Source organism: Neophocaena asiaeorientalis, unplaced genomic scaffold (genome assembly GCF_003031525.2).
Source record: "Neophocaena asiaeorientalis asiaeorientalis breed wild unplaced genomic scaffold, Neophocaena_asiaeorientalis_V1.1 scaffold423, whole genome shotgun sequence".
NCBI classification, from domain to species: Eukaryota; Metazoa; Chordata; class Mammalia; order Artiodactyla; family Phocoenidae; genus Neophocaena; species Neophocaena asiaeorientalis.
In genome coordinates this window covers 1,001,330-1,023,221 of record NW_020174133.1, presented here as the reverse complement: position 1 = coordinate 1,023,221, position 21,892 = coordinate 1,001,330, and the positions used below count along the sequence as shown (strand labels likewise).

At 44.0% G+C, this 21,892-nt stretch overlaps 1 protein-coding gene and 1 pseudogene across 3 annotated transcripts in view; one reads left to right on the top strand and one right to left on the bottom strand.

The window, feature by feature from the left end:
* Nucleotides 1-682: 682 nt before the first annotated feature.
* RUBCN (rubicon autophagy regulator) overlaps nucleotides 683-21,892 on the bottom strand; it is a 66,150-nt gene continuing 44,940 nt past the window's right edge. For 2 of the 3 annotated variants that reach the window (XM_024754749.1, XM_024754746.1), the window contains exons 12-21: nucleotides 19,305-19,379; nucleotides 12,441-12,501; nucleotides 11,208-11,340; nucleotides 10,409-10,554; nucleotides 9,364-9,428; nucleotides 8,636-8,874; nucleotides 8,035-8,096; nucleotides 7,425-7,578; nucleotides 6,210-6,303; nucleotides 683-5,981 (exon numbers count right to left, since the gene is read on the bottom strand). In XM_024754749.1, the coding sequence (XP_024610517.1) occupies nucleotides 5,803-5,981; nucleotides 6,210-6,303; nucleotides 7,425-7,578; nucleotides 8,035-8,096; nucleotides 8,636-8,874; nucleotides 9,364-9,428; nucleotides 10,409-10,554; nucleotides 11,208-11,340; nucleotides 12,441-12,501; nucleotides 19,305-19,379 (1,208 nt within the window). In that variant the 3' untranslated portion in view covers nucleotides 683-5,802. The remainder of the gene's footprint in view (nucleotides 5,982-6,209; nucleotides 6,304-7,424; nucleotides 7,579-8,034; nucleotides 8,097-8,635; nucleotides 8,875-9,363; nucleotides 9,429-10,408; nucleotides 10,555-11,207; nucleotides 11,341-12,440; nucleotides 12,502-19,304; nucleotides 19,380-21,892) is intronic. The other variant, XM_024754747.1, reaches the window with a different exon arrangement.
* LOC112406081 (endoplasmin pseudogene) lies at nucleotides 14,177-17,254 on the top strand (annotated as a pseudogene).

Genomic DNA, 21,892 nt, shown 5'->3' with positions numbered 1-21,892 from the left:
GATATCCTGTTAGGGAGAAAAAAAGCAAGAGACAGAAATGTGTATACAGTATGCTAGTTTTTAAAGAATGCATAAAGAAACTCTGTAAGGATAAAAAGAAAAGTCACGAGTGGCTACCGAAGAGGGTGAGGCAGAAACAGGACACATGGCTACAGAAATGGGAGGGACTTTTCATTGTATATCTTTCTATGGATTTTAAGCATGTGAATGTATCAGAAAACTACATTTAAATATTAAATAAGGAAGAAAGAAAGAGAGAGGGAGGGAGAGAAAGAGAGAGAAAGGGGAAGCTCTGTTTTTCCCTTTACCTCTGCAGGCCTCATTCTTGCTTTTCACCTTGTCAGGAAGTTTCTTTTGGTTAGCTCTGTGGTTGAGGGCTTCCAGTGGTTAAGAGAGACATATACAACTCTTCTTTTAGACCTTTGTGTAGACAGACCCATTGTTGGCATCTAGGTTGAATTTCTTTTTTCAGTTTCTAAGTAGAAAAAGGCTGGGAAGTGAGGGGCAGAGCAGAGAGAGGTGCCTTTTACTTCCCTGTTTGCCCCTTACCACTGCTAGTGCTGTTTTGTGCTTGCTGTGGAAACAGGAGCTTGAAGGCGAAGCCAGGAGTCTGGCTGTTCCTGCAGTGGGCCAGTGGGAAAATAAAACCATTTGGGAACTATAGCCATCACTGTTTAAAAGGAAAACAGGTGAGAAATTGCAGGAGCCGTGAGAGAAAAGGACAGGACTTTCCTAGGGCTTGTTGCCTAATGGTTACAGGATAACTGTGCTGTGCTATGTTTCAGGCTTGAGTCTTACTGGTCTGCTGTAGTCTCTTGGAGGGCTGGTCACTAAAACTCCCACCTACATCCTAAGAACCTTCTGACCATGCAAGGTTTCTTTTAACACAGGAACTCTCACCTCGCTGGTCTGGTATTAAGTGTACATCCAAAACCAGAGCACAGCTCTCTGCTTTCCGTTCCTCCCCCAGAAGCAGTCCACAGAATTGAGGGAGACAAGGGTATATGCAAAGCACATCCTCGTGTTCTCCACGCTCTTAGAATACTAGTGCTAGGTAGATTCTTTTTCCTTTTTATCACATTCATCTCTGATCCCAAGAACGTCAAGCTCACAATTGGAATGCTTGGACCATCTGGCAGCTGCTTCACTAAAGCTTTAAAAGCAAACAGTTTGATACCCTGGAGATCAGAAATGGGAGAGGACTATAGTTGACCAGGTAGAAGAGCCAGCAGGATATGGTGGTGGGCATATTGATCCCCTTCTCCCATCCTCTAGGCCCAACGTTCAAACGAAAAAGGAAGTAGGGTTGGGCCTCACTTTAACCAGGATGCTATAAAAATTATGCCTACTCTTTACACCATTAGAGGGTATAGTAAACCTACAAACATTTGGGGCCACAGAAAATGATGAATAACAAAGTCAATGCCGGAAAGGATGAGTGCCCAGCTCACAGTTCCCCTTTCTTTGTGGTGTACCCCCAATCCTCAGTAGGGAGTCCCCAACACAGCCATAAGTCTACTGTCTGGCCTGCCTCGCTGGCAGCAGACTCAAGAGGATGGCAAATCCTGCAGCTGAGGTTCTAGAGCTGCCCTGGTCTCTGCCCTTCCTGAAACTTAGTTGTTAACTTTCCTTGGATTCTGTAATGTATCCCAGCATCTTTCTAATATCTTGCCCCACTCCCCCACCCCCAGCCTTTTGCTCCCTGCTTAAAAATGTCAGAGTCAGAACAAAACATTTGGAATTTATCTTGTTTTTAGAGGTTTTGGGCTAATGAGGTGACAGTGACAGTGCTATGCCACACCCTCATCCAAACGAACATAATTTCTCTCCTGAACTACCGCAGCCATCTCCTTAGGATATCTACCGCTTCTACTCTTGTTTTACTCTATTTTCTGCAAAGCGGATGCTGACATTTTAACCAGATCACTCACTCCTCTGATTAAAACTCCTCAATGGCTTTCCAATGTTCTCAGAATAAAATCTAAAATCTTTGGTGCCCCATGTTCTTACAATACAATCTGAAACTCTTAGTAAGTCCTTCTTGCAGTTCCTTGCCCAAACTCCTTCTGTCTTAGGACCATCAGTATATGCTAGTCCCAGTCTGGAGCCCTTTTCTCCCTACTCTGAGCCTCATTTTGGGGGTCTTGGTGGAAGTATCACCTTCTCAGGGGCCTTACTTCTCTCCAATCTAAATTAGGTATCCTTGTTATTTATTTTTTTAACTGCATTGACTCTTTTTCTTCATAGCTATTACAGCTTGTAATTACATATTCATTTTGGTAACTTTAGGCAATGTCTGTCTCCCCCACAAGACCCTGAGTGCCTTAAGGGGCAGGGACTGTCTCTGTTTTGCTCCATGCGATAGCCCCAGAGCCTAGCACAGAAACCAGCATACAGTAGGTACCCAAGTATTAGACGGATGATTAAATAGGAAGAGACGGGAGTGGCTGGCGACGGTTGAGATTTAAGATAAGAAGCTGAAATTGCGTGCTAGTGGTAGAAAAGGAATGAGGTACATTTACTTTAAAGAGAAAAATCAACATAACTTGACGACAGGGGGTGGGGAAGGAGATAATGCTTTCCCAGCCAAAAGTGCCACCTGACTCAGAGAGGAAGAAACTAAATTTTCAAACCGGGGTGACTAATGGTTAGGTTTGGGGAAATATGATACTTATGTTGGTTTTAGACATACTGGTTGGAGCTAAGCAAGGGACATCGAAGGGGGAAGTGTTCAGAAAGTTGCAGGGTAGAGCTGGAGCTCCAGCGGGCCAGGAGCATAAAAGAGAAACTCAGAGCTGGTTGTTCACAGAAGTGGGAACTGAAGCAGCTAAGACAATTCATATGTTGTGGAGAGGAAGATTTACGTCGCTTTAAGCGACAGCTACACCAAGGGGACAGGTAGGGGGCACACCCCGTGCACTGGAAAGTGCCACAAAGTGCTTCATACACGAAGACATAGAAATCTAGAGAGGTGAAGTGATCTGCTCAAGGTCACACAGCAAGTCAGTGACAAAGCATTCCAATCTATTTGTCCTGACTTGTAAGGTCCAGTTTTCTTTGCATTGATACACAGAAACTTCCTGAATTTTCAGACACGCCTGCTTTATAGTGGACACTCCATACCAGTTCCTGATAGTCAAGGCAGGCAAATAAAAGGCAGAATTTCATTTCCTTAGTTTATTAATGACGACAATGAACTGTCAGGCTGTGTATGAATTATAACAGGTAGAAACCTAGCTCGGAACACGAGTTGTACACACCCCAGAACATCTCCATTTAGACTCTTGCTCCTTTTATGTTAATTCAACAGAAGCTCTAAAGCGTTGGTAGAGAAAGTCAATAACAGCCTCATTTAAGTGGAAAATATTTGCCTTCCACTCTTCTGCTATGTCTTAAATCTTGTCTCTACCTTGTAAGCAAACTTCTTTTTCCCTTTATTTCTAGAAAGAAAACACTTCTTCCTTCCCATTTCATTCAGAAGGAACTCTCTTCAGTGCATTCAAAGCTTCTCCCCACAACAGCAGGGATTTTCAGATACTGATAAGTTGCAAAGTGCTTTCAAAAAATCCCATCCTCTTTCCTCTCCCCACCTACTCTCAAATAAATAAATAAATGGGTATTTGGACAGTGATGACAGCACAGTGTCAGGGTCACTAAAACAGATATGCAACCTAAAGGGATGAGGTGAGAGAGGTGGAGAAAAATAAGTGAAAAACCAGGAGGGTGAGATTGTTGAGCTCAGCTTTAGAAACAGTGTCAGCATCTTCCATCCTTTGATCCTATGCTATATGAAACACGCATGACAATAATAAGGGTATATCTCTCCTCCAGTGTAGTGACTTGGAGTAAGGAGCTAGACTTGCAATTTAAACCAAAAGTGGAAGTAGAGCTCACCATCTTCACAAAGCCCTTAGTCTGAATCCGAGGCCTAATCCTCAGTGAGACTTGAGTCTCATAGGGTCATTCCCAAAGCTCCTTGAAGGACAAGGGAGCTTCTAGTCCGCCCTGTAAAACTGGGCTGGGCTGGAGGCCTTGGCTTTCACAGCCCCTCCGCCCCACCCGCGAACTGAAGGGAGAACAGCCTGAAGTAGCCTTCAGATCCCAAGTCTGAAGCAGAGGGACCAACATCAGAGGTCAATTCCTCCCCGCTCCCTCTTGTCCTGGTGGAGCCTCAGCTCTGGCTGTTACTTTACTGCCCCTTCGACTTCCTGTGAGACTCCTGGTTGCCTCCAACTCAGGCACTCATCAGCTTCCACCAACCATGTGCAACTTTCTGTTCAGCTTCCTGGGGCAGCACCCACAGCAAGTTTTTCTTACAAGCAACCAACTATGGAAAGACAGGCATCCAGGAAGAAGTCAGTCCCAAAACAAAAATGCTCTGGGCTTTTGTTCACAGAGCTGCCAGCCCTCAGAGCAGTGATCCTGACCAGTGTTTTACACACAGGTCAGGAAGTACAGCAACTTAAATATGACAAACATATACTCGGTCCCAGCAAAAACTTTTCCCATCAAAACACACATTAAAAAAGGGTGTGTGTGTGTGTGTGTGCGCGTGTGCGTGTTAAAGTTAGTAATAAGAAAAGGATGAGTGAACATATGAATATCACCAGGCTAAAGAGTTAAGTGCATAATTGGCATAAAGGCTCTTGTTATCCCAAGAACACGGGAACATTCGCGCTCACATCCACAAACTGCCAAGTTGTCTGACACCACTAATAGCAAGAAGCTTTTTCCTCAACTTTGACAAAAGAAACTAACGCAAGAGATCAGCCACCAGGGAGGGTCCCAGCTGTGCTTCAGGAGCGGAGGGAGAGCACGGAGTTGGGCCAGGCTTCTACTCAGAACCACACTGACCACCTAACAGAGGACACAGTGGCAAGAGACCCACTGATAAAATGGTGCATGGGGTTTCTGTCCTCAGTTTAGGATGGTGTCAGGGACTTGCCTGAGCTTGAAAGATCAAACCTGCACCAGAGCTATGTTGACTAAAAGGGACCTGATCACCTAAGAGGAGGCCAACAGCCCCTCTGACTGAATAAATGCTCCTTAAACAACAGAGTTGTAGCGTCACTTATGCTAGAAATGGGCCTGGTCTAAGTATCAGTTCTGTTCTTCATGTCAAGTCCCCCAGGGTAGATAAAGAAAGTCAGCCTGTGACATCATCTATGCCTAGAATATTTCAAACAAGGAAGTCATCACTGCCTCCTTGAGGTCTCTGAAAATTCTAAGGTAGCAATAACGCTGTTTTTATGGCCTCAAAAACACCTAAATAAGAATGCCCATGATGTAGTCCCATTCTCTGCTGCTTCTCCTCAGGGCAGTCTGACCCTATTCCAGGACTGGGAGAGAGAAAACTCCATCCTCCTGTTTCAGCAGCAAAGGGGAAGTGAGTTCGCTGAGAAAGGCCTGGCTCAGAAGCTCCAGAATTACAACAAAATAAAACTGGAAATGATACTTGAGACGCAGCTGAAACCAGATCTGGTCCAAGTGGAGAAGGCCATGGATGTCAGAAGAACTGGGTCTCCCTGTCCATTTTCCTGACAGAGGCACTAGAAGCTTCACTTAGGGACCCATGTGTCAGTTCTGATGGAAATACTTGGTACCTATAAATTGTCACAACAGACTGGACCCCACCAACCTAAATAAGGTTGACTGTACATGGACATTAGACAGGTCGTAAAAATTAATAATGATGATAATAATTAAAAAAAAAAACCAAGTGGGGAAAGTCCTTAAAAAGGTGGCTCAGTTCTGCACTATGTGTGACCCTAGCCCCTAGGAAGAGCGCTTTACGTGCTTTCTTCAGGTGGTCTCCAGGATGGCGGCCTCCAGGGCCAAGGCCTCGGTGGGTTCTTCCTCAGAGTCTGACATGTAGGACTCCAGGCTCTGCTTGGCCAGCAACTCCCGCCGGGCCTGCAGCCGCTCACAGCGGGGACAGCTTCCAGACTTGAAACAAGCTTTATGGTAACACGCTTTACACTCTATTCAAGTTGGGAAGGGGAGAGAGAAAAGAACAATTTGTATTATCTCGAACTGGAAGCAAGTCGCCGCCGTAACCCTTCTCACACCACGGCTTGGTGCACCTGTGGGGAAACACAGGGAGCTGCTGAACCAAACCAAACTCTTACTGATAGGGGTGGCTGACGGGAAATAAATGAACCTTGTGTTCTGTCTTGTTTGCCCACCCCACACCGGGCACCAGCCCTCACCTTCACAGGTCCGGCACTTATGGAGCTCAAAGGGAAAGATGATGTCATCCGCATTCTGACAGAACTCACAGATGAAGCCCTTGGCTTGGCAGAGCTGGAGAGGAAAGACACAGGCAGCAAAATGAGGCAAAGCACACCACAGGAACTGGCCAAGAGGGTGAACACAAGCGAGGGGAGGAGCAAAATATAAATAAGTCTTGAGGGACTCAAACGTTTTCTCCCACCTTCAGGAAAGAGACCCAGGCTGGACTTAGCATGATAGCCAAACTGGGGCCAGGGCTGGGCAGTGTTGCCGGGCAGTGTTAGACAAAGCTTTAAGGTGAAGACAAGAGAGGCATGAGTTTGAGAACTCCAGCCGTGAGAGTGGTTCTCAAAGAAGAGATGAAAAGAAGGAAGGAACGAAGGGTTTCCTAAAGTCAAAATTCCAGCCTGGGTAATGATTTAATTTTGAAATAGGAAACACAACCAATTAAGGTAAAATGTAAAGGCAAGTACAGTTCTCCAAAATAACACCCAGCCTTGAGTCAGGTTACAGTGAAGTCTTTCCAATGCCCCCTGCTACATGGGACTTCTACATATGCCCTATTTTAAGCTCTAATTCTGGGACTGTTACAGGAACACAAACTGGACATATTCTAAGATGGGAAATTCTAAATATGGAATTTATGAATTTCTGGTATGTTGGATACATCAAGAACAATGATAACTTGCATCTACAGAATACTTAAGTTTACACAATGCTTCCACATAAATTATTTCATCAATCCTCAAAAATACTGAGAGGAAAGGACAGTGGGTATTAATCATTATCTCCATTTTAGAGACAAGAAAATTGAGGCTTACCTCAGAGAGGGCAAAGTATTTCCTTTGATCACAGTGATTGAAAGTGATAAAGCCAAGACCCAGTCCCCCTCCAGAATCTAATCCAGGGTCCTCCTCTCACATCATGACAATTCTTTAGTGAAGGCCTGCTTAGTCCTGCCCATTTCCTAGGAGAAATGCCAGCACCAGATTGTCTTCTAATTCTAGGTTCCTTAGAGCTGGATGATTTAGCTGTTCAGCAACCCAGGGAAGAGCAATCCTGTACAGTTTTTCTCACAGTGTTGACAAGCCAATTCAACTTCCTGGAACTAAATGCCAAGAACCCTGGATGCACGCTACTCTCGGTGTCCCTAAGCAAGGGCCCAGCAGCACGTTAAAGTGAGAGTTTCTTACCATGCATCGCTCTACGTGGGCAGCCCCCGCCCTGGTGAGGTCAGTGAGCCGGGGCCCCAGCTCTCCCTTCCTGGCTGCAGTCAGGTCATTCAGCGAGTACAGGTGGAGATCCTCTGTCAGGTGGCCTGGAACTGTGTCAAAGGAGTCCAGAAGCCTGCAGGAAATGAGGGGAGGTGGGTGGGAGCGGAGAACGAACACTTTGTGTGGCACATCAGGGCAGAAGGATTTCTATCCAGAAGCAGGATAGGGAAGAAAAGCGTCCTAGGCAGAGTAATGAGGGTGGGTAACATTCAGCCAGCCCAGGCCACCTCAACCCTCCATACCACCAGGTGTCTGGAGGGCAGAAGTGACTTTTACGCCCTTCTGTAGTGATGCATGTCAGCCTGCAAAGAGTGGTGGGCGTGCCCTGGGTAGAATAACCAGATCTCCCCTTCCAGAGAGAGGGACACAGACACAGTTACTGCTGTAGGCTTCTCATTGACCATTTCTGGAATTTTCTGCAAGATCCCCCTACTCTCCTGCTTCACATAACAAGGGCCAAATGCTGGGACATGTTTCTTTCAGAGACATTAGCTCAGCCAGAGGCCTCTGGCCTCCACACAAGACTTACTCTTTGGCCAGTCGGCACGTCTTGAACATATTCTTCATGTGACAGAGCTGGACCCGCAGCAGCTGAAGAGAACGGCATTGTGGTGGTAGGTGGGGAGTCAGAGGGGTGTAAAGAGGAGAGAAACCACCATTAGAAAGGCCAGTACCTTTAAACCCTGCGTGTCTGGAGGCTTTGCACGAGGCAGCCAGAGCCAGACTGTTCTCTATACCTGTAACTCAACAACTCGCTTCAAAGGCACCCCCAGTCAGGGCAGGGCCCTCTGCTAGGTCAGTCTGCCCAGATCACATACACAGCTGGGAGCTGCTGAGAAGTCCAGAATCTGAACTTCCAACCCGACACCCCATTCTCCGTTCAGTAACATTTTCAGGGAAGGGAGAAATCCTGCTTTTGCCATCGTTATCTATAGCTTTTAAGCTGCCTTGCCAGGTTCGAGACTCTAACTAGACAGATACCTCGAAAATGGCATGAAGAAGTACGTAGAGAAAGTGAGAATGATGAGATGGTCACAGCACTACCACAGCAACAAAGAGGAGTGTGGTGATATTGGGCAACCTCTATGAACAGAGGGTAATCTACGACGTGACCTTTTCAAGGGTCTTACCCGGACTTGATTGAGCAGCTTGACCTTCCTATAGAGGGCACTGTTGATGTCCTGCACATTGAAGAGAGGATCGTTCCAGATCTTAATGAGCAGGTCCTTGGAGAAGTTGCTGACGTAGTACTTGCTGAAGTCCCACTTGCGCAGAACTCGGCTGGGGATAACCATCTGTGCATTCTCGTGGCAGCACTGACAGAAGTACTTGCCCAAGTACTCGCAGTACCGCAGCCGCTTGATGTAATCTGAAAACGACGGAAAGTCAGAAGGTCAGAGGTGGCTTTCCCATCTATCAGCTGGTGAGGCAGCCTGGCTGTTCCTTTTGAAAGAGGAGGAAGGGATGGCCAGTGGGCTCCAGCCACCTCTGTTTGAGCTCCCAAAGCTGCCAGAAACCGACACAGTGGGGCCTGTGGTTTCTGTGTCCCAGCCTGGAGGCCGCCGAGGAAACAAGTGCTGCCGGAGTTGGGAAGATCCAGCCTCCAAGGACCTGGCTGAGGGCACACAACGTTCTCCAGGGCACAATCCTGGTAATGGGCTCCCAGAAATCATTGCCCTCTGATTACCAGTACTGCTGCCTAGTAGTACATCTTTCCGTCCTCCAGGCCTCTTCTTTCCCTTTCCCCAGTTCTGCTCTGTCACCTCCTCTTACTACTTCTCTGACCAGCTCCCTCGCCCAGGTGCGTGACAGGGTAAAGCCCTTGGAGGCAGCAGGGGAGGTCAGAGAAGACGCTCACCAGGGTCACTCCGGATGCCACATCCTGCACAGCGGTAATTCTGCTTGGCCACAGCGATTTTCCTCCTGAGGAAACGGGAAGGAGAGGGGATTGGCAGATACCAGCTGCATGAGGTCTCTGAGACGTAAAGGATGGGGATACAAATACAGGGCTCCCATAAGGATGGGAAGAGAAGGGAATTCACCTATTTTTTTAGAGTTGGACAAAATGAACCTATTGGGAGAACCAATTTAAACCAAGGATTGTAAGGTTAGAATTTAGGTCTAGGCAGTGACTCTCCCCAGTAATGAACCATACTTTCTGTACAAATGTAAGAGGTGAGAAATAGTAAAGAGGAGAGCACAAAAGGAAAGAAAAGCATCCATCCATCTTGAGGAAAAAAAAAAAAGCTCATAAAACTATTGGGAGGAAAGCAATAGGTTGGGAGGCCAGTGATAAAAGAGCTCATTTCTGGGACTTCCCTGGTGGCGCAGTGGTTGAGAGTCCACCTGCTGATGCAGGGGACATGGGTTCGTGCCCCGGTCCGGGAAGATCCCACATGCCGCGGAGCGGCTGGGCCCATGAGCCATGGCCGCTGAGCCTTCGCGTGCGGAGCCTGTGCTCCGCAACGGGAGAGGCCACAACAGTGAAAAGCCCACGTACCGCCGAAAAAAAAAAAGACCTCATTTCTGGTTAGCTCTGGGAAGGAATGGAAGGACTAAGAGTAAAACTCGCAGACAAGGGACTTCCCTTGTGGTCAAGTGGGTAAGACTCTGTGCTCCCAATGCAGGGGGCCCAGGTTCGATCCCTGGTCGGGGAACTAGATCCCACATGCATGCCGCAACTAAGAGTCCACATACTGCAACTAAGACTCGGCGCAGCCAAAATAAATAAATGAATATTAAAAAAAAAAAACTCGCAGACAAGTAGGTAACTCTCTCCCTCTGCCTTTTAGAATTGTATGGGAGATACAGCAGCAGGTAGGGACAATAGGGTGAAGAGAAGGCTCTGACAATCCAAAGAGAATGTATCTGTTTGCCAAAGGGCACGGCCACTGACTACTCACGTTGGGGCTGGATGAACATTAAAAATTATCTGAGGCCGGGGTGGGGCCCACTCCAGGTTGCCTCGAACACGAATACGTAGCTTGTAGATGTCAGCATGCTGCCCGTCATCTGGTGAGATGGGCAGTGAGTCAGGGATGGGCAGGAGCTGCAGGAGAAAAGCACAGGGTGATCCACCACGGACAATCTGGGGGAATACATATGCTTGACCCTCTGGCCATGGCAGAAGCATAATTAATGAAAGCCGTTTCAGGAACACCATAAGCAAGGGCTTCAGGGAACCTTGGCCCTCGAAATAAATGATAAGGCACCAGGCTACTAGAAGTGAGGGTCTTGGGTTCCAAGAATCAAAAGGAACAGAAATGGCATCCCAGTGTGGTAGCACCCCTTGATAATGCTGTCCCTGAACCCAGCCCGGGACCCTTGGTGTGCCAAGGTGCTTCATGCCTTATTCAACTGCAGAGCAAAGAAGAACCTGAATAGTTCACTTTTCCAGTGTCTCAAGGTGGTCACAACACAGAAGTGCTGCCCCCGGGTCTAGTGAGCAGTCATGTGGAATAAGGACACTGGAGGAGCCGTTATCTCCTATCCTGACATTGGCTAGGGGAAACCTAGGCAAGCGTGCACGCATTCCTTCATTTATCTGACATACATTTGTAATGAATGGCTTCTAAAAGTAAGGAAGGAAACATGGAGGCTCATTCTAAACTGGAGACGTGTAATAAAGGAGAACAATATCAGAAAGGCTCACAGCCTCCTGGGGCTCGACGCTGGGTGGAGAAAAAGACTTGAAGAATGTACCTTCTGAGGGGCATCGTGCTCTGGAACAAGCCACTCTAGCTCTGAGGCGGCTGGGAGCTGCATCCCCTCAAACTGCTTCAGGAGCCCCATGGCCACTGCCTCAGCAGACGTGGAGTGTAGGAAGCAGTGAGAGCTGAAACAGAGAGTCAAGGAAGACTGAGCATAGAGAAAAGACAGGAGGATGGGAGCCCTAACTTCAGGACCCAATACCATACACAGTGATTTATGGACTGAGAGAACACTCGCAGCACCCCCAGTCCACTCAGCTTCCTTTCTCATCATCCTCAGACATGTGAGTATAGAGCAAAATACACAGGTCCACACATAGTTTTAAGACTTAGGCTCAAATCCCACTGCTACTTAAGAATTCTGTCAAATCCTTTCTCTAAACTTCACTTTCTTTTTTTTTTTAAAGTAATTAATTAATTTATTTATTTGGTGGCTGCGTCGGGTCTTCGTTGCTGCGTGCGGGCTTTCTCTAGTTGCAGCAAGTGGGGATTACTCTTCGTCGCGGTGCGCGGACTTCTCATTGCGGTGGCTTCTCTTGTTGTGGAGCACGGGCTCTAGGTGTGCGGGCTTCAGTAGTTGTGGCACGTGGGCTCAGTAGTTGTGGCTCACGAGCTCTAGAGCACAGGCTCAGTAGTTGTGGTGCACGGGCTTAGTTGCTCCGCGGCATGTGGGATCTTCCCGGACCAGGGCTCGAACCCGTGTCCCCTGCATTGGCAGGCGGATTCTTAGCCACTGCGCCACCAGGGAAGCCCTAAACTTCACTTTCTTTAATTGCAAAATGGAGATGACAACACCTGTTTACAAAACAGAGTGAGTCAAACTGCTTTGTGGACTATGAAGACTATTGTCACTCCCACATGAACTACTATTTCCTCTAGTTGAGTCTACGTGGAACCTGTTCAATCTGATTTCATAATCAGAAATCACGATCACTGTTCTCTTTTGAGAACTGATCTTCTGGGAGCCTCTGGTATAATCAGAGTTAGCAGAGAAGGAATAATCCACGCTGCGAGCTTTGCCTCCACCGGAGCCCAGCCTGTTTGATCCCATGATCTTCTGCTCTCTTCCCTGGACTCACCACCATCAGGCAGGCCTGTCACATTAAACTTGCCTCTTTGTGAATTCAGATGGCTTCATCCCATGGCCTTCCCATCCATATGCCAAGACCTGGGTTTGTTTCTCGACATATCCCAAAGTTTTATTTAAAAAAAAAAAAGTACTTACAAGGACTGGGAGGAAACACATGATTTGTCGTTTGAGAGTGTGCTCCTTCTGATGTCAGCATCTAAATGCAAACAAGAGTTAAGGGGAGCAGGAAATGGAAAGGGAGGAGGTAAGGGATAATAATGGAAAGCAGTCCAAGCTATTGCCAGCTAAGCACTCAGGGCAGCAGCTAGGTGCTACATTCTATGCAGGATACGGAGCAGAGTCCAGGTGAAGCTTTACATACAATTTATAGTTTGGCTCTGTTCAAGTCACAACAGACTGAATTGGTGACATTATGCATAGCATTGAGAAGGTCAAAGTGGCTACAAATCCAGGTGGAAACACAAATTCACATTTAGTGCAAAGCAGTGAAGGAGAAAATGAAGCATCCTAAGGCAAACAGGGACACACTCTCTACCAAGCAGCAACAAATTACTCCAATTTCTCTCATTCTCTAAATCTCAAGTGCTCTTAAATGACAAACTCTCAGAGTCAAGAACTCTATCTAGCTCTTTTTTTTTTATACCAGAATCAGTACCTAACACAGAATTTAGGTCATAGAGGTTACTCATTAAATGTATGTGGAACTGAAACTTTGCTTCTAACATCTGACCACTATTGCTATTAACCACTGAATGTGAGAAGTCTTCCATGTCCTTAACAAAGTTTCACGGAAAGACTCCCTTCCTGTCCGGTGGCACAGAGGAAAAACAGAACTTCTCTATGGTTTGGCAACTCCCTGGAGATGCCTGGTAAACAACAAATTTTCATGGAGCTATTCAACATGATCTTTACTAAAGAGCTCTCAAACATAATTTTAGGAAACTATGGCAGACTTTCCAAAGTCTATTTCCAAGAAAGAATTTTGAAAAGAATTTCTAATAATGATATGCCTAAATCTCTAGAGACCTCATCTACCCAAATACTTTTAATGGGGAGAATGTGAAACATAACAGTCATGTTCAAGAAAAGCAGATACTGCCTATTCAAGTCATGAAAACAAGATTGTTCTGGTAAGTCTCATCCCTCACTTCCTTTGATGCCTAGTGAAAGACCTTTTCCTAATTAAACCTACACAATGATCAATCTACTGCATTTAAGCCCCTCAATAGAGCGCTAAGCTTACATGACATCATTCTGCAGTTGGCCATGAGTAGCTCAATTGTTCTTCATGTTTCCTCTGTATACATATACGTTTGTATGTACCACTAGATTATAATATCTCGGTGTGAGGAAATGAGATCGTGTCTAATTCTTCTGTTTGGCCCTGAAATACTTAACACAGTGCTCTGTATAACAGCATATTCTCAAATAATATTCCTGAAAAATCAATGTTTTCAAAGCTATAAACACAAATAAGAGAAAAGAATTGAAATCTCTCAGTTTTCATATGCTCTCTAAGCATAGAAAAACTTAAGATAGCAACAAAATCTTTGACTAGCAAATAACAAATCCTATTTCATTTAACAAAGAAGTTCATGTATATCATATACTCTCTCTGAATTTGCGCCACTCAAATCCAGTTCCCAATACACTGGCTAGCTCTGTACTCCATTCTAAATAGTGCTAGAAGAGAAGAAAAAACTCTAGGCAATAGTAGACCTTCATAGACCATTGGGTTTGCAACGTTAATCTGAGTAATACTAAACTGCCTTGGATCATACGTAAGCCTTGCCTTGTCCTTAAAATCCTCAAAGAGCTTTGTACATAATAGGTTTCCAAAAAATATTTCCTAAATAAAAAATTGTCTAAAAGCAAAAGGCAAATTTCAGCCTGTTTACGAGTGATAGAAAAGGAAAAACCAGACAAAAATCTTAGACAGATATCTTGAATAAAGAGCTAACCAACATGGTTACTTGAGGGCCAGGCTACAAAAGAAAACATGGCACGCCAGAGAGGAGAGGCAGTTGACAATTCATGGTTCCTGAAAACCACTGTCTTCATAAAAACTATTCAGCAGTTCTTCAGCCTCACAGAGAGGAAGTCTTCTTTTCTTTGAGAGAAAAAATAACACTCTCTCCTCTTTGGAAAATAAAGTCAAGTCATACTTTATCATGTTTCTTCTTTTTTACCAGAGGTGCAGTGATGTCCTAGCTAATCATGAATATTTCCAAGAGTGCAGAAGACTACATGGGTTTGGAAGCGAGGATCTTACCCCAAGAGTGGAGAGGGAGAGGCAGCGCCTGATATCAAAAGGGACATGACACCTGTCACTGGTCAGTACCATGAAGGCCTCATGGGTACTAGGCCTCTCTGTTGTATCCTGCTCACTCTCTAGTCAGTACAAGCAGATGATTAGGTTAATGTGGTTGGAACACTAGTTGAGGATCTGGATAAAAGTAGACCAGGGTCTAGGATAATTAAGGAGTAAAGAGACAGAAGAAAGCTACTCAACTGAATGGATTAAACATACCCCAAATGAGAGCACTTGAGAAAGAAGTCTGAGAAGCACTCCTTCCAAATGGAAGTTAACATAATTATGAAACTTTTTATCAATTCTTTAACAAGAACTGATTTCAAATGTGTCTGATGCTTTAGATAGGATAAAGCTATTACTACTGACTGGAAAAAGTTCAAAAATATAAAGACAAACAACAACAAAAATAATGACAGGTTATAAGAAGAATTTTTGCATGTCCAGACACCAGTATTGGGACGATCAAGGAAGAACTGGTTAAAACCTTGGTACCCTAGCAAAATCTGCACATTTTTAAACAAAATAAGTGAGGCACAAGAATAGAGTCAACTTCAGAATTTACTGGCCAATCTGATGTTGGTTTGCATCCTGTTTTCGTTTTAGCACCTAAGGGGATACCCAACACATCCAGAAATCCAACTCTAATGAATGTTCTGTAACTGCTGACTCAAGAGGAAACACTTTAAAATGGAGAACCACAATTACTCTTGCCTTAGAAGGACAAAACAATTTATTAAAAGAGGGAAGGTGGGGAGGAGCAACAGATTACTTTGAATTGGGTATAATTTTAAAACTTGCCCAGAATATAGTTCATGAACTTTCCTCTTTATATATTGTGCCAGTTTTCAATTTATTGCCTTTCAGCTCCCAACCTGCCCTTCCTTTTGTCTGCTCTGTGATAATGGAGCTGGACTTGAAAACACTGTTCTTTTGCCAGCTGGCACAATGTTCAGCTTCGGCAGTAGAGGGCGCTGGAGTGACACTGGAGGAGGAAGGGGTTTCTCTGGCTGCTGGTGCGCTCCCGTAAGAGGACTCCTGTGGTGCAAGTGACTTTCCCCAGGGTAAGCATGGCTTCAGGAGGCTTTGCAGCAGGGTGCCACTGATGGTACTTTTCATAAGCGGCTTCGCTTGGACCTCTGGGAAAGCTTCCGAGCCGGTGCTGCAGGCCTGGCCCCTCCCATGAACCACTTCCCCCAGCACCCCTTGAGTTCTGAGGCACAGCACCCCCTGGGGGCAGCCTCCTCCTGTACCCCAGAGAATGGTTTCCTGAAGAGGGCTGTTGGCATGGCACCCCTCATGGACAACATGCCAGGACATTCTCTCAGGGCAGTTCTGCACCTTCAGAAAACTCCACCATCCAGTGAGCAAGGAGGTCTGGATCGCAGCCTCGGGGTATGGCCCTCTTCTACCTTTGTTCCTCCCCTGGGGGCTCTATCTCAGCCCTAGGGATGGTGACTGCTGCCTATATCTGCTATTCCTGTATTCCTTAGAGTTCTCTTTACTCCTTATGAGCCAGTCTCCCATTACTTCAATCCCCCATCAGAGTTAATAATTCTTTATATTAAATTTTCCCTATTCAAGTTATCATGTGGTTTCTGTCTCCTGACTGGACCCTGAGTAGGTACATATATGCAGAGACTGAAATTCTAAAAGAAGGAGGATAAAGAAGAATTGATGAAGTTGTAGTGGAAAAGGATGAAGGGAGGAAAAAAACAACAACAAAATCCTAAAACCAAAGACGCTGAAAAGACTGTCTGGAATTGGGAGCCCATGAATGATATCATATCAATTTGGCAGACACCATCAGAAGATACAGATGAAGTGAAAGAAGCCAGACACAAAAGATCACATACTGTGTGACTGCATTTACATGAAATGTCCAGAAAAGACAAATCTATAGAGGTATAAAGATTAGTGGTGGACTGGGACTTGGGGTGGGAATGTAAATTAACTATAAATGGGCATGAGGGATCTTACTGGGGTGATGAAGATGTCCTGAAACTAGATTACGGTGATGGTTGACAACTTGGTAAATTTATTCAAATTTAGTGAGTTGTACACTTAAAGTGGGTAGATTTTGAAGTGTAATTATTCCTCAGTAAAATGGTTTTTTAAAAAGGGAATAGACGTTAACGAATACAAAGCTTTCTATGAATAAGCTATGATCACAAGTTTACATCCACTTTACTGTGAGGAGGAAGTAACTTTCAAAACTATTTCCTTCATAAACACTTCTGCTCCATAAGGTCTACTTGCTGAATTAGGATCTAAGAAAAATGATGACATTAAGCAAAGTATTACAATTATGCAGAGTATTTATCATAGATGATGTCTATACTACAATGCTTAAGTAATTTTTCCACGGGTGTTATGGATTCTGATAACCTTCCTCTGATAGAATCCCAAGAGATTCTTCAATAGCATATATTACTTAAGGTGATCAAAAAGAAAAGCATCTGTAGGCCTCTGGACGTGATCAAGAAGATTGCTAATGAGAAGTATACCGACACTTGTTAGAAGGAATTTGGTCCCCAGTAATAAACTTGATTAAAGACCAGAAACAAATGAAAAAGAAAAGAAAGCAATAAAGAAACCTACAGTAGAGAAAGATGAATTGTAAATTATGCTTTCAGAGAAAAACAAATACCGTATGCTAACACATATATATGGAATCTAAAAAAAAAAAAAAAAGACACAGACCTACTAGAGAATGGACTTGAGGACACGGGGAGGCGGAAGGGTAAGCTGGGACAAAGTGAGAGAGTGGCATGGACATATATACACTACCAAATGTAAAACAGATAGCTAGTGGGAAGCAGCCAGTGCTTTGTGACCACCTAGAGGGGTGGGACAGGGAGGGTGGGAGGGAGGGAGACGCAAGAAGGAAGAGATATGGGGATATATGTATATGTATAACTGATTCACTTTGTTATAAAAGCTGAAATTAACACACCATTGTAAAGCAATTATACTCAAATAAAGATGTTAAAAAAATTATGCTTTCATAATCGGGAATCTGTGTGTAGAAAGTCAAACAAGTCACTACTTTGGAGAGAGGGTTGTTCTGATTGCTTTCCCTCCAAGCCCTCAAAATGTGTTGGGATTGTGGATCATGAGAAAAAACAGTATTTTAGTTGAAAAATATTTCAAATTCTTGGTGTATAAAAAATGCTTTAAAGCTCCCAAAATGGGTGAAGAAAGGATGCTAGGAAGACCAAATAAAAGTATGACTTATGGTTAAAGCAGACTGACGACTATGCTCTAACCAAGAAGTACCTGACAGTCAGTAAATGCACATGCAAACGATTCTGGTTGTAAACACATCAGAAACCAGTTTAAAAGTGACTTAGGGGAATTCCCTAGCAGTCCAGTGGTTAGGACTCAGTGCTTTCACTGCCTGGGTTCGATCCCCGGTCAGGGAACTAAGATCCCTCAAGCCATGTGGCATGGCCAAAAAAAAAACCAAACTAAAAAAAAATGACTTATGATTGTTACTTCTCAAGCAAGAGAAGACTGTTAGAATAAATTACAACAGTTCAGGATTAAAAGGTACCTAATTACTTTTATTTCTCTAAATCTTAATTTAATCTTACACATGTAATTATTTCAAACTCTAGTGGCTGAAAATATTAACCGTTAAAATTAACTGTTAATTAAATTTTTAAATTAATAAAATAATTAACTATTAATCAAATTAATAAATGCCCTGAATTTTGTTGTTTGTGTGTTTTAAAGCCACTGTGAACAGAAAACTACTACTTTTAGTCAACTCCACCTACAGAAAGTCTACTTGTTTGGATCACAAAGCAGTTACTAAGACCAAACATTTGCAGCAATAAATCCTAATTGTATACAAAGTACCTAGAAGAGATAGCTTTCTGAAAGTTGGCTCTGCAAATTCAAAACTCTAAAGAGACTCTAAGCTTCATACCATTCTATCGGACTTTTGCTGTCTGAATGTGTGGCAGTATTTAGCTATAGGTTTGAACTGTAATTTCTTCACCTGACCACTCCTTTCTTAAACTGTCCACTATCTCCATCAGCCACAATGACCACTTAATCTAAAAGTATCACTGTAGAGAAGGATTAACAAGGATTATCTCAGTGAGGATTGCTGGGGTATTATGAGGAAGAAGAAAATGAATATCTGAAAAAATGGTACAAATGAACTTACTTAAAAAAAAAATAGAGCCACAGACCTAGAAAACAAACTTATGGTTACCAGGGGGGAAAGGCAAGGAGGGATAAATTGGGAGATTGGGATTGACATATACACACTACTATATATAAAACAGATAACTAATAAGGACCTACTGTATAGCACAGGGAACTCTACTCAGTACTCTGTAATGACCTGTATGGGAAAAGAATCTAAAAAAGAGTGGATATGTGTATATGTATAGCTGATTCACTTTGCTGTACAGCGGAAACTAACACTTTAAATCAACTATACTCCAATAAAAATTTTTTAATTAAAAAATAAAAAATAATAAAAGAAAGAAAGAAAGAAAGAAAATTAGTATCTAATTTGTTCCCAGTTAGCTTAAGTCCAGTTTTCCCCAGATAGTTCTCCAGACACTATAGTCCTCACAACCCTGACAGGTATCACAGGTATGTACAAAAGCTGGTGCAAACATTCACACACATGCATGTATGAGCACACCCACGCTTCCAACACAGGCTACCTGAAAACAGCGAGGCCACTGATACTGAGAGTCCATTCTTTGACATGTGAGTCAGGTTAGATCCTTCACTACCATCTGTATAATAATGATTATAAAAGGGTGCCCTTTAGTATTCAGACAGGAAGTAAACTGATGAGAATGACAGTTCTATACCACATGTTCCTGGAATCAGGACTTGACTTTTGCTCCAAAAGATAGCACTTCCTTTACAAACCTACATCCATAGTTAGGTTCTCACATTGGCTTGGGAGACAGTTACTGCTGCCTCCCCAAACCAGCCTAGCCTTAAAGACCTCATAAGGCAGTGGTTATCAACCAGGGAGGATATTGTACCCACTGCAGATATTTGCCAATGTCTGAAAACATTTCTGGTTGTCACAACTGGGGAGAAGGGCCGTATGCTACTGGCATCTAGTGGGTAGAGAAGCCAGGAATGATGCTTAACACTGTACAATACACAAGACAGTCTATCACAGCAGAGAAATATCTGGCCTAGAGGTTGACAAGCCATGCCTAAGGTCTTTTCCTTTAAGGATTTCTGTCTGAACTGACTAGAGAGTTAGTTGATTAAACACCTCCCCTGGGGCCACAAATGCTGCAACAGTTTCCAGTAGGAGTGCACCTCATGCCACCCCCAGGCAGGCTATTTCAAATCTGGCTCCTTTCAGTCCGAACAACTCCCCCTGGCTCCTTGCTTTGCTGCAAGGAACAGACTTTATAGTCAAGTGGACTGTTCCACACTCAGTGAAGTAGCATGTTTTGGATTTACCTTATTACTACCCACATGAAATTCCAACTGCTGATCCTGAGAGAAAGGGCAGAGCCCTCCTATTTTCTTCTAATTTGGAGATCAAGTCAATCACAGACTGTGGTATAATAAAAAAATATATATATATTTGGTCTCTGTCCAGTTTCTGGCACAGAGCTCCTATAACCTTTGGAATTTCCTGAGTGATAAGAATGTCTGTTATTCATAATGAGCCCCTTTCCATTATATCCAAGCTTAAGTTAATGAAATGACTCATGGGGACACCCAGATAGCTTCAGGATGGGGTTGGCTGCCAGAAGAGAAAGCTATTTAGAAGATCAGACCTTTTAGCCCCACCTCAGGAACTCAGTTGCCACTGATTTAATCACTCATGCTTACTGAATGAACCTTGATAAAGATGAGGTTTGGAAGGGCTTCCTGGTTGGTGAACGTATCGATGTACTGGGAGAGTGGCACACCCTGACTCCATGGAGACGGAGGTTCCTGTGCTCAGGAGACTTTGGGACCTTGCCCTATGTACCTCCTCTTCATGTGACTACTCATTTGTATCCTTTATAATAAACTGTAATCATAAGTATAGTGCTTCCCTGAGTTCTGTGAGTCATTCTAGTGAATTATGAAACGTGAGCAGGGAGTTGTGGGAACCCCTGGGTTGGTAGTTGGCCAGGGAGAAGTACAGACAGCCTGGGAACCCCACTGGCAGCTGGCATCTGAAGAGGGAGCCATCTCGTGGGACTGAATCCTAAATCTGTAGGGTCTGTGCTAACTCCAGGAATTAGTGTCAGAATTGAAATGTAGGACACTCATTTGGTGTCAGAGAACTGGAGAACTGTTGGAAAACCACATACAAAGGAAAAAATGGAGTTTTAAGTGACTATCATTGTTATAAATAGAAATCAGATGCATTAAGGAGAACACAGAAGGAAGACTTCCTGGAGACCTGGAAAAATATGTGTAAAAATTGTATTTCGGAATGGGGAAGAAACTCAGCTACCGTACCTGGAGCTGAATGGGTTCTCGAGATTGGCGTAAACAGGAAATCAGAGCCTCATGCAGTAAAAGATCTATTTACCATCATGTTACAATGGAAAACTAGACACAAGTCATCTCTATAAGAAAATTAGTCTTGGTTCCAGCCATGGGGGAAGAACTTACATCCCTGAACTGTCTGTTTGGTTTTCCATCTGTTCATTTGTTGATTGCACTGACAGGAAGTTGAAGAAATTTATGATTTTCAGGAATGGATTAACCCATTAATCATGGGTTAACCTGATTTAACACAACTGCCTTTCCAGATAAGAGCCCCTCCCCTTCTCTAAGAAGAAGCTCACAACAAGAGTCTTTGATTCTGCTATGCAAATTAGCGCTGGTTAGGACAGAAAATAAAGCTCCACTTTGTAAACCTGATTTTTTTTCCCCCTTTTTGCTTTTTCCCTCCCAGTGACTCTTTCTGTCACTTTCTCTTTGGATCATAATAAAGCTCCTTTTAAACACTTTGAAACAATTTCAGTTGTGTTATAGGACACAAGAGAATAGAATTCTAATTTCATGTAGATGTGGGCTAGCTCTGGACTGTTAGTAGGAGGAATTAGAGTGAGGATCTGAGAGAAAGGTGCAACTGAGGAAGAAGCATCATGGTGACATCAATAGCCATCCCACTCCAATGGAACACTTCCTTTTAGTGTCCTTTTCTGCTTAAATTTTAAATAGGCTTTGTTTTTAACAAGAGAAGTTATCTCTTACAACAGCCGACAACATACCATAATGAAGCATAATGAAGACCCCCGGCTTAGGGAAAGCTTCTCAGCCTATGATTCCA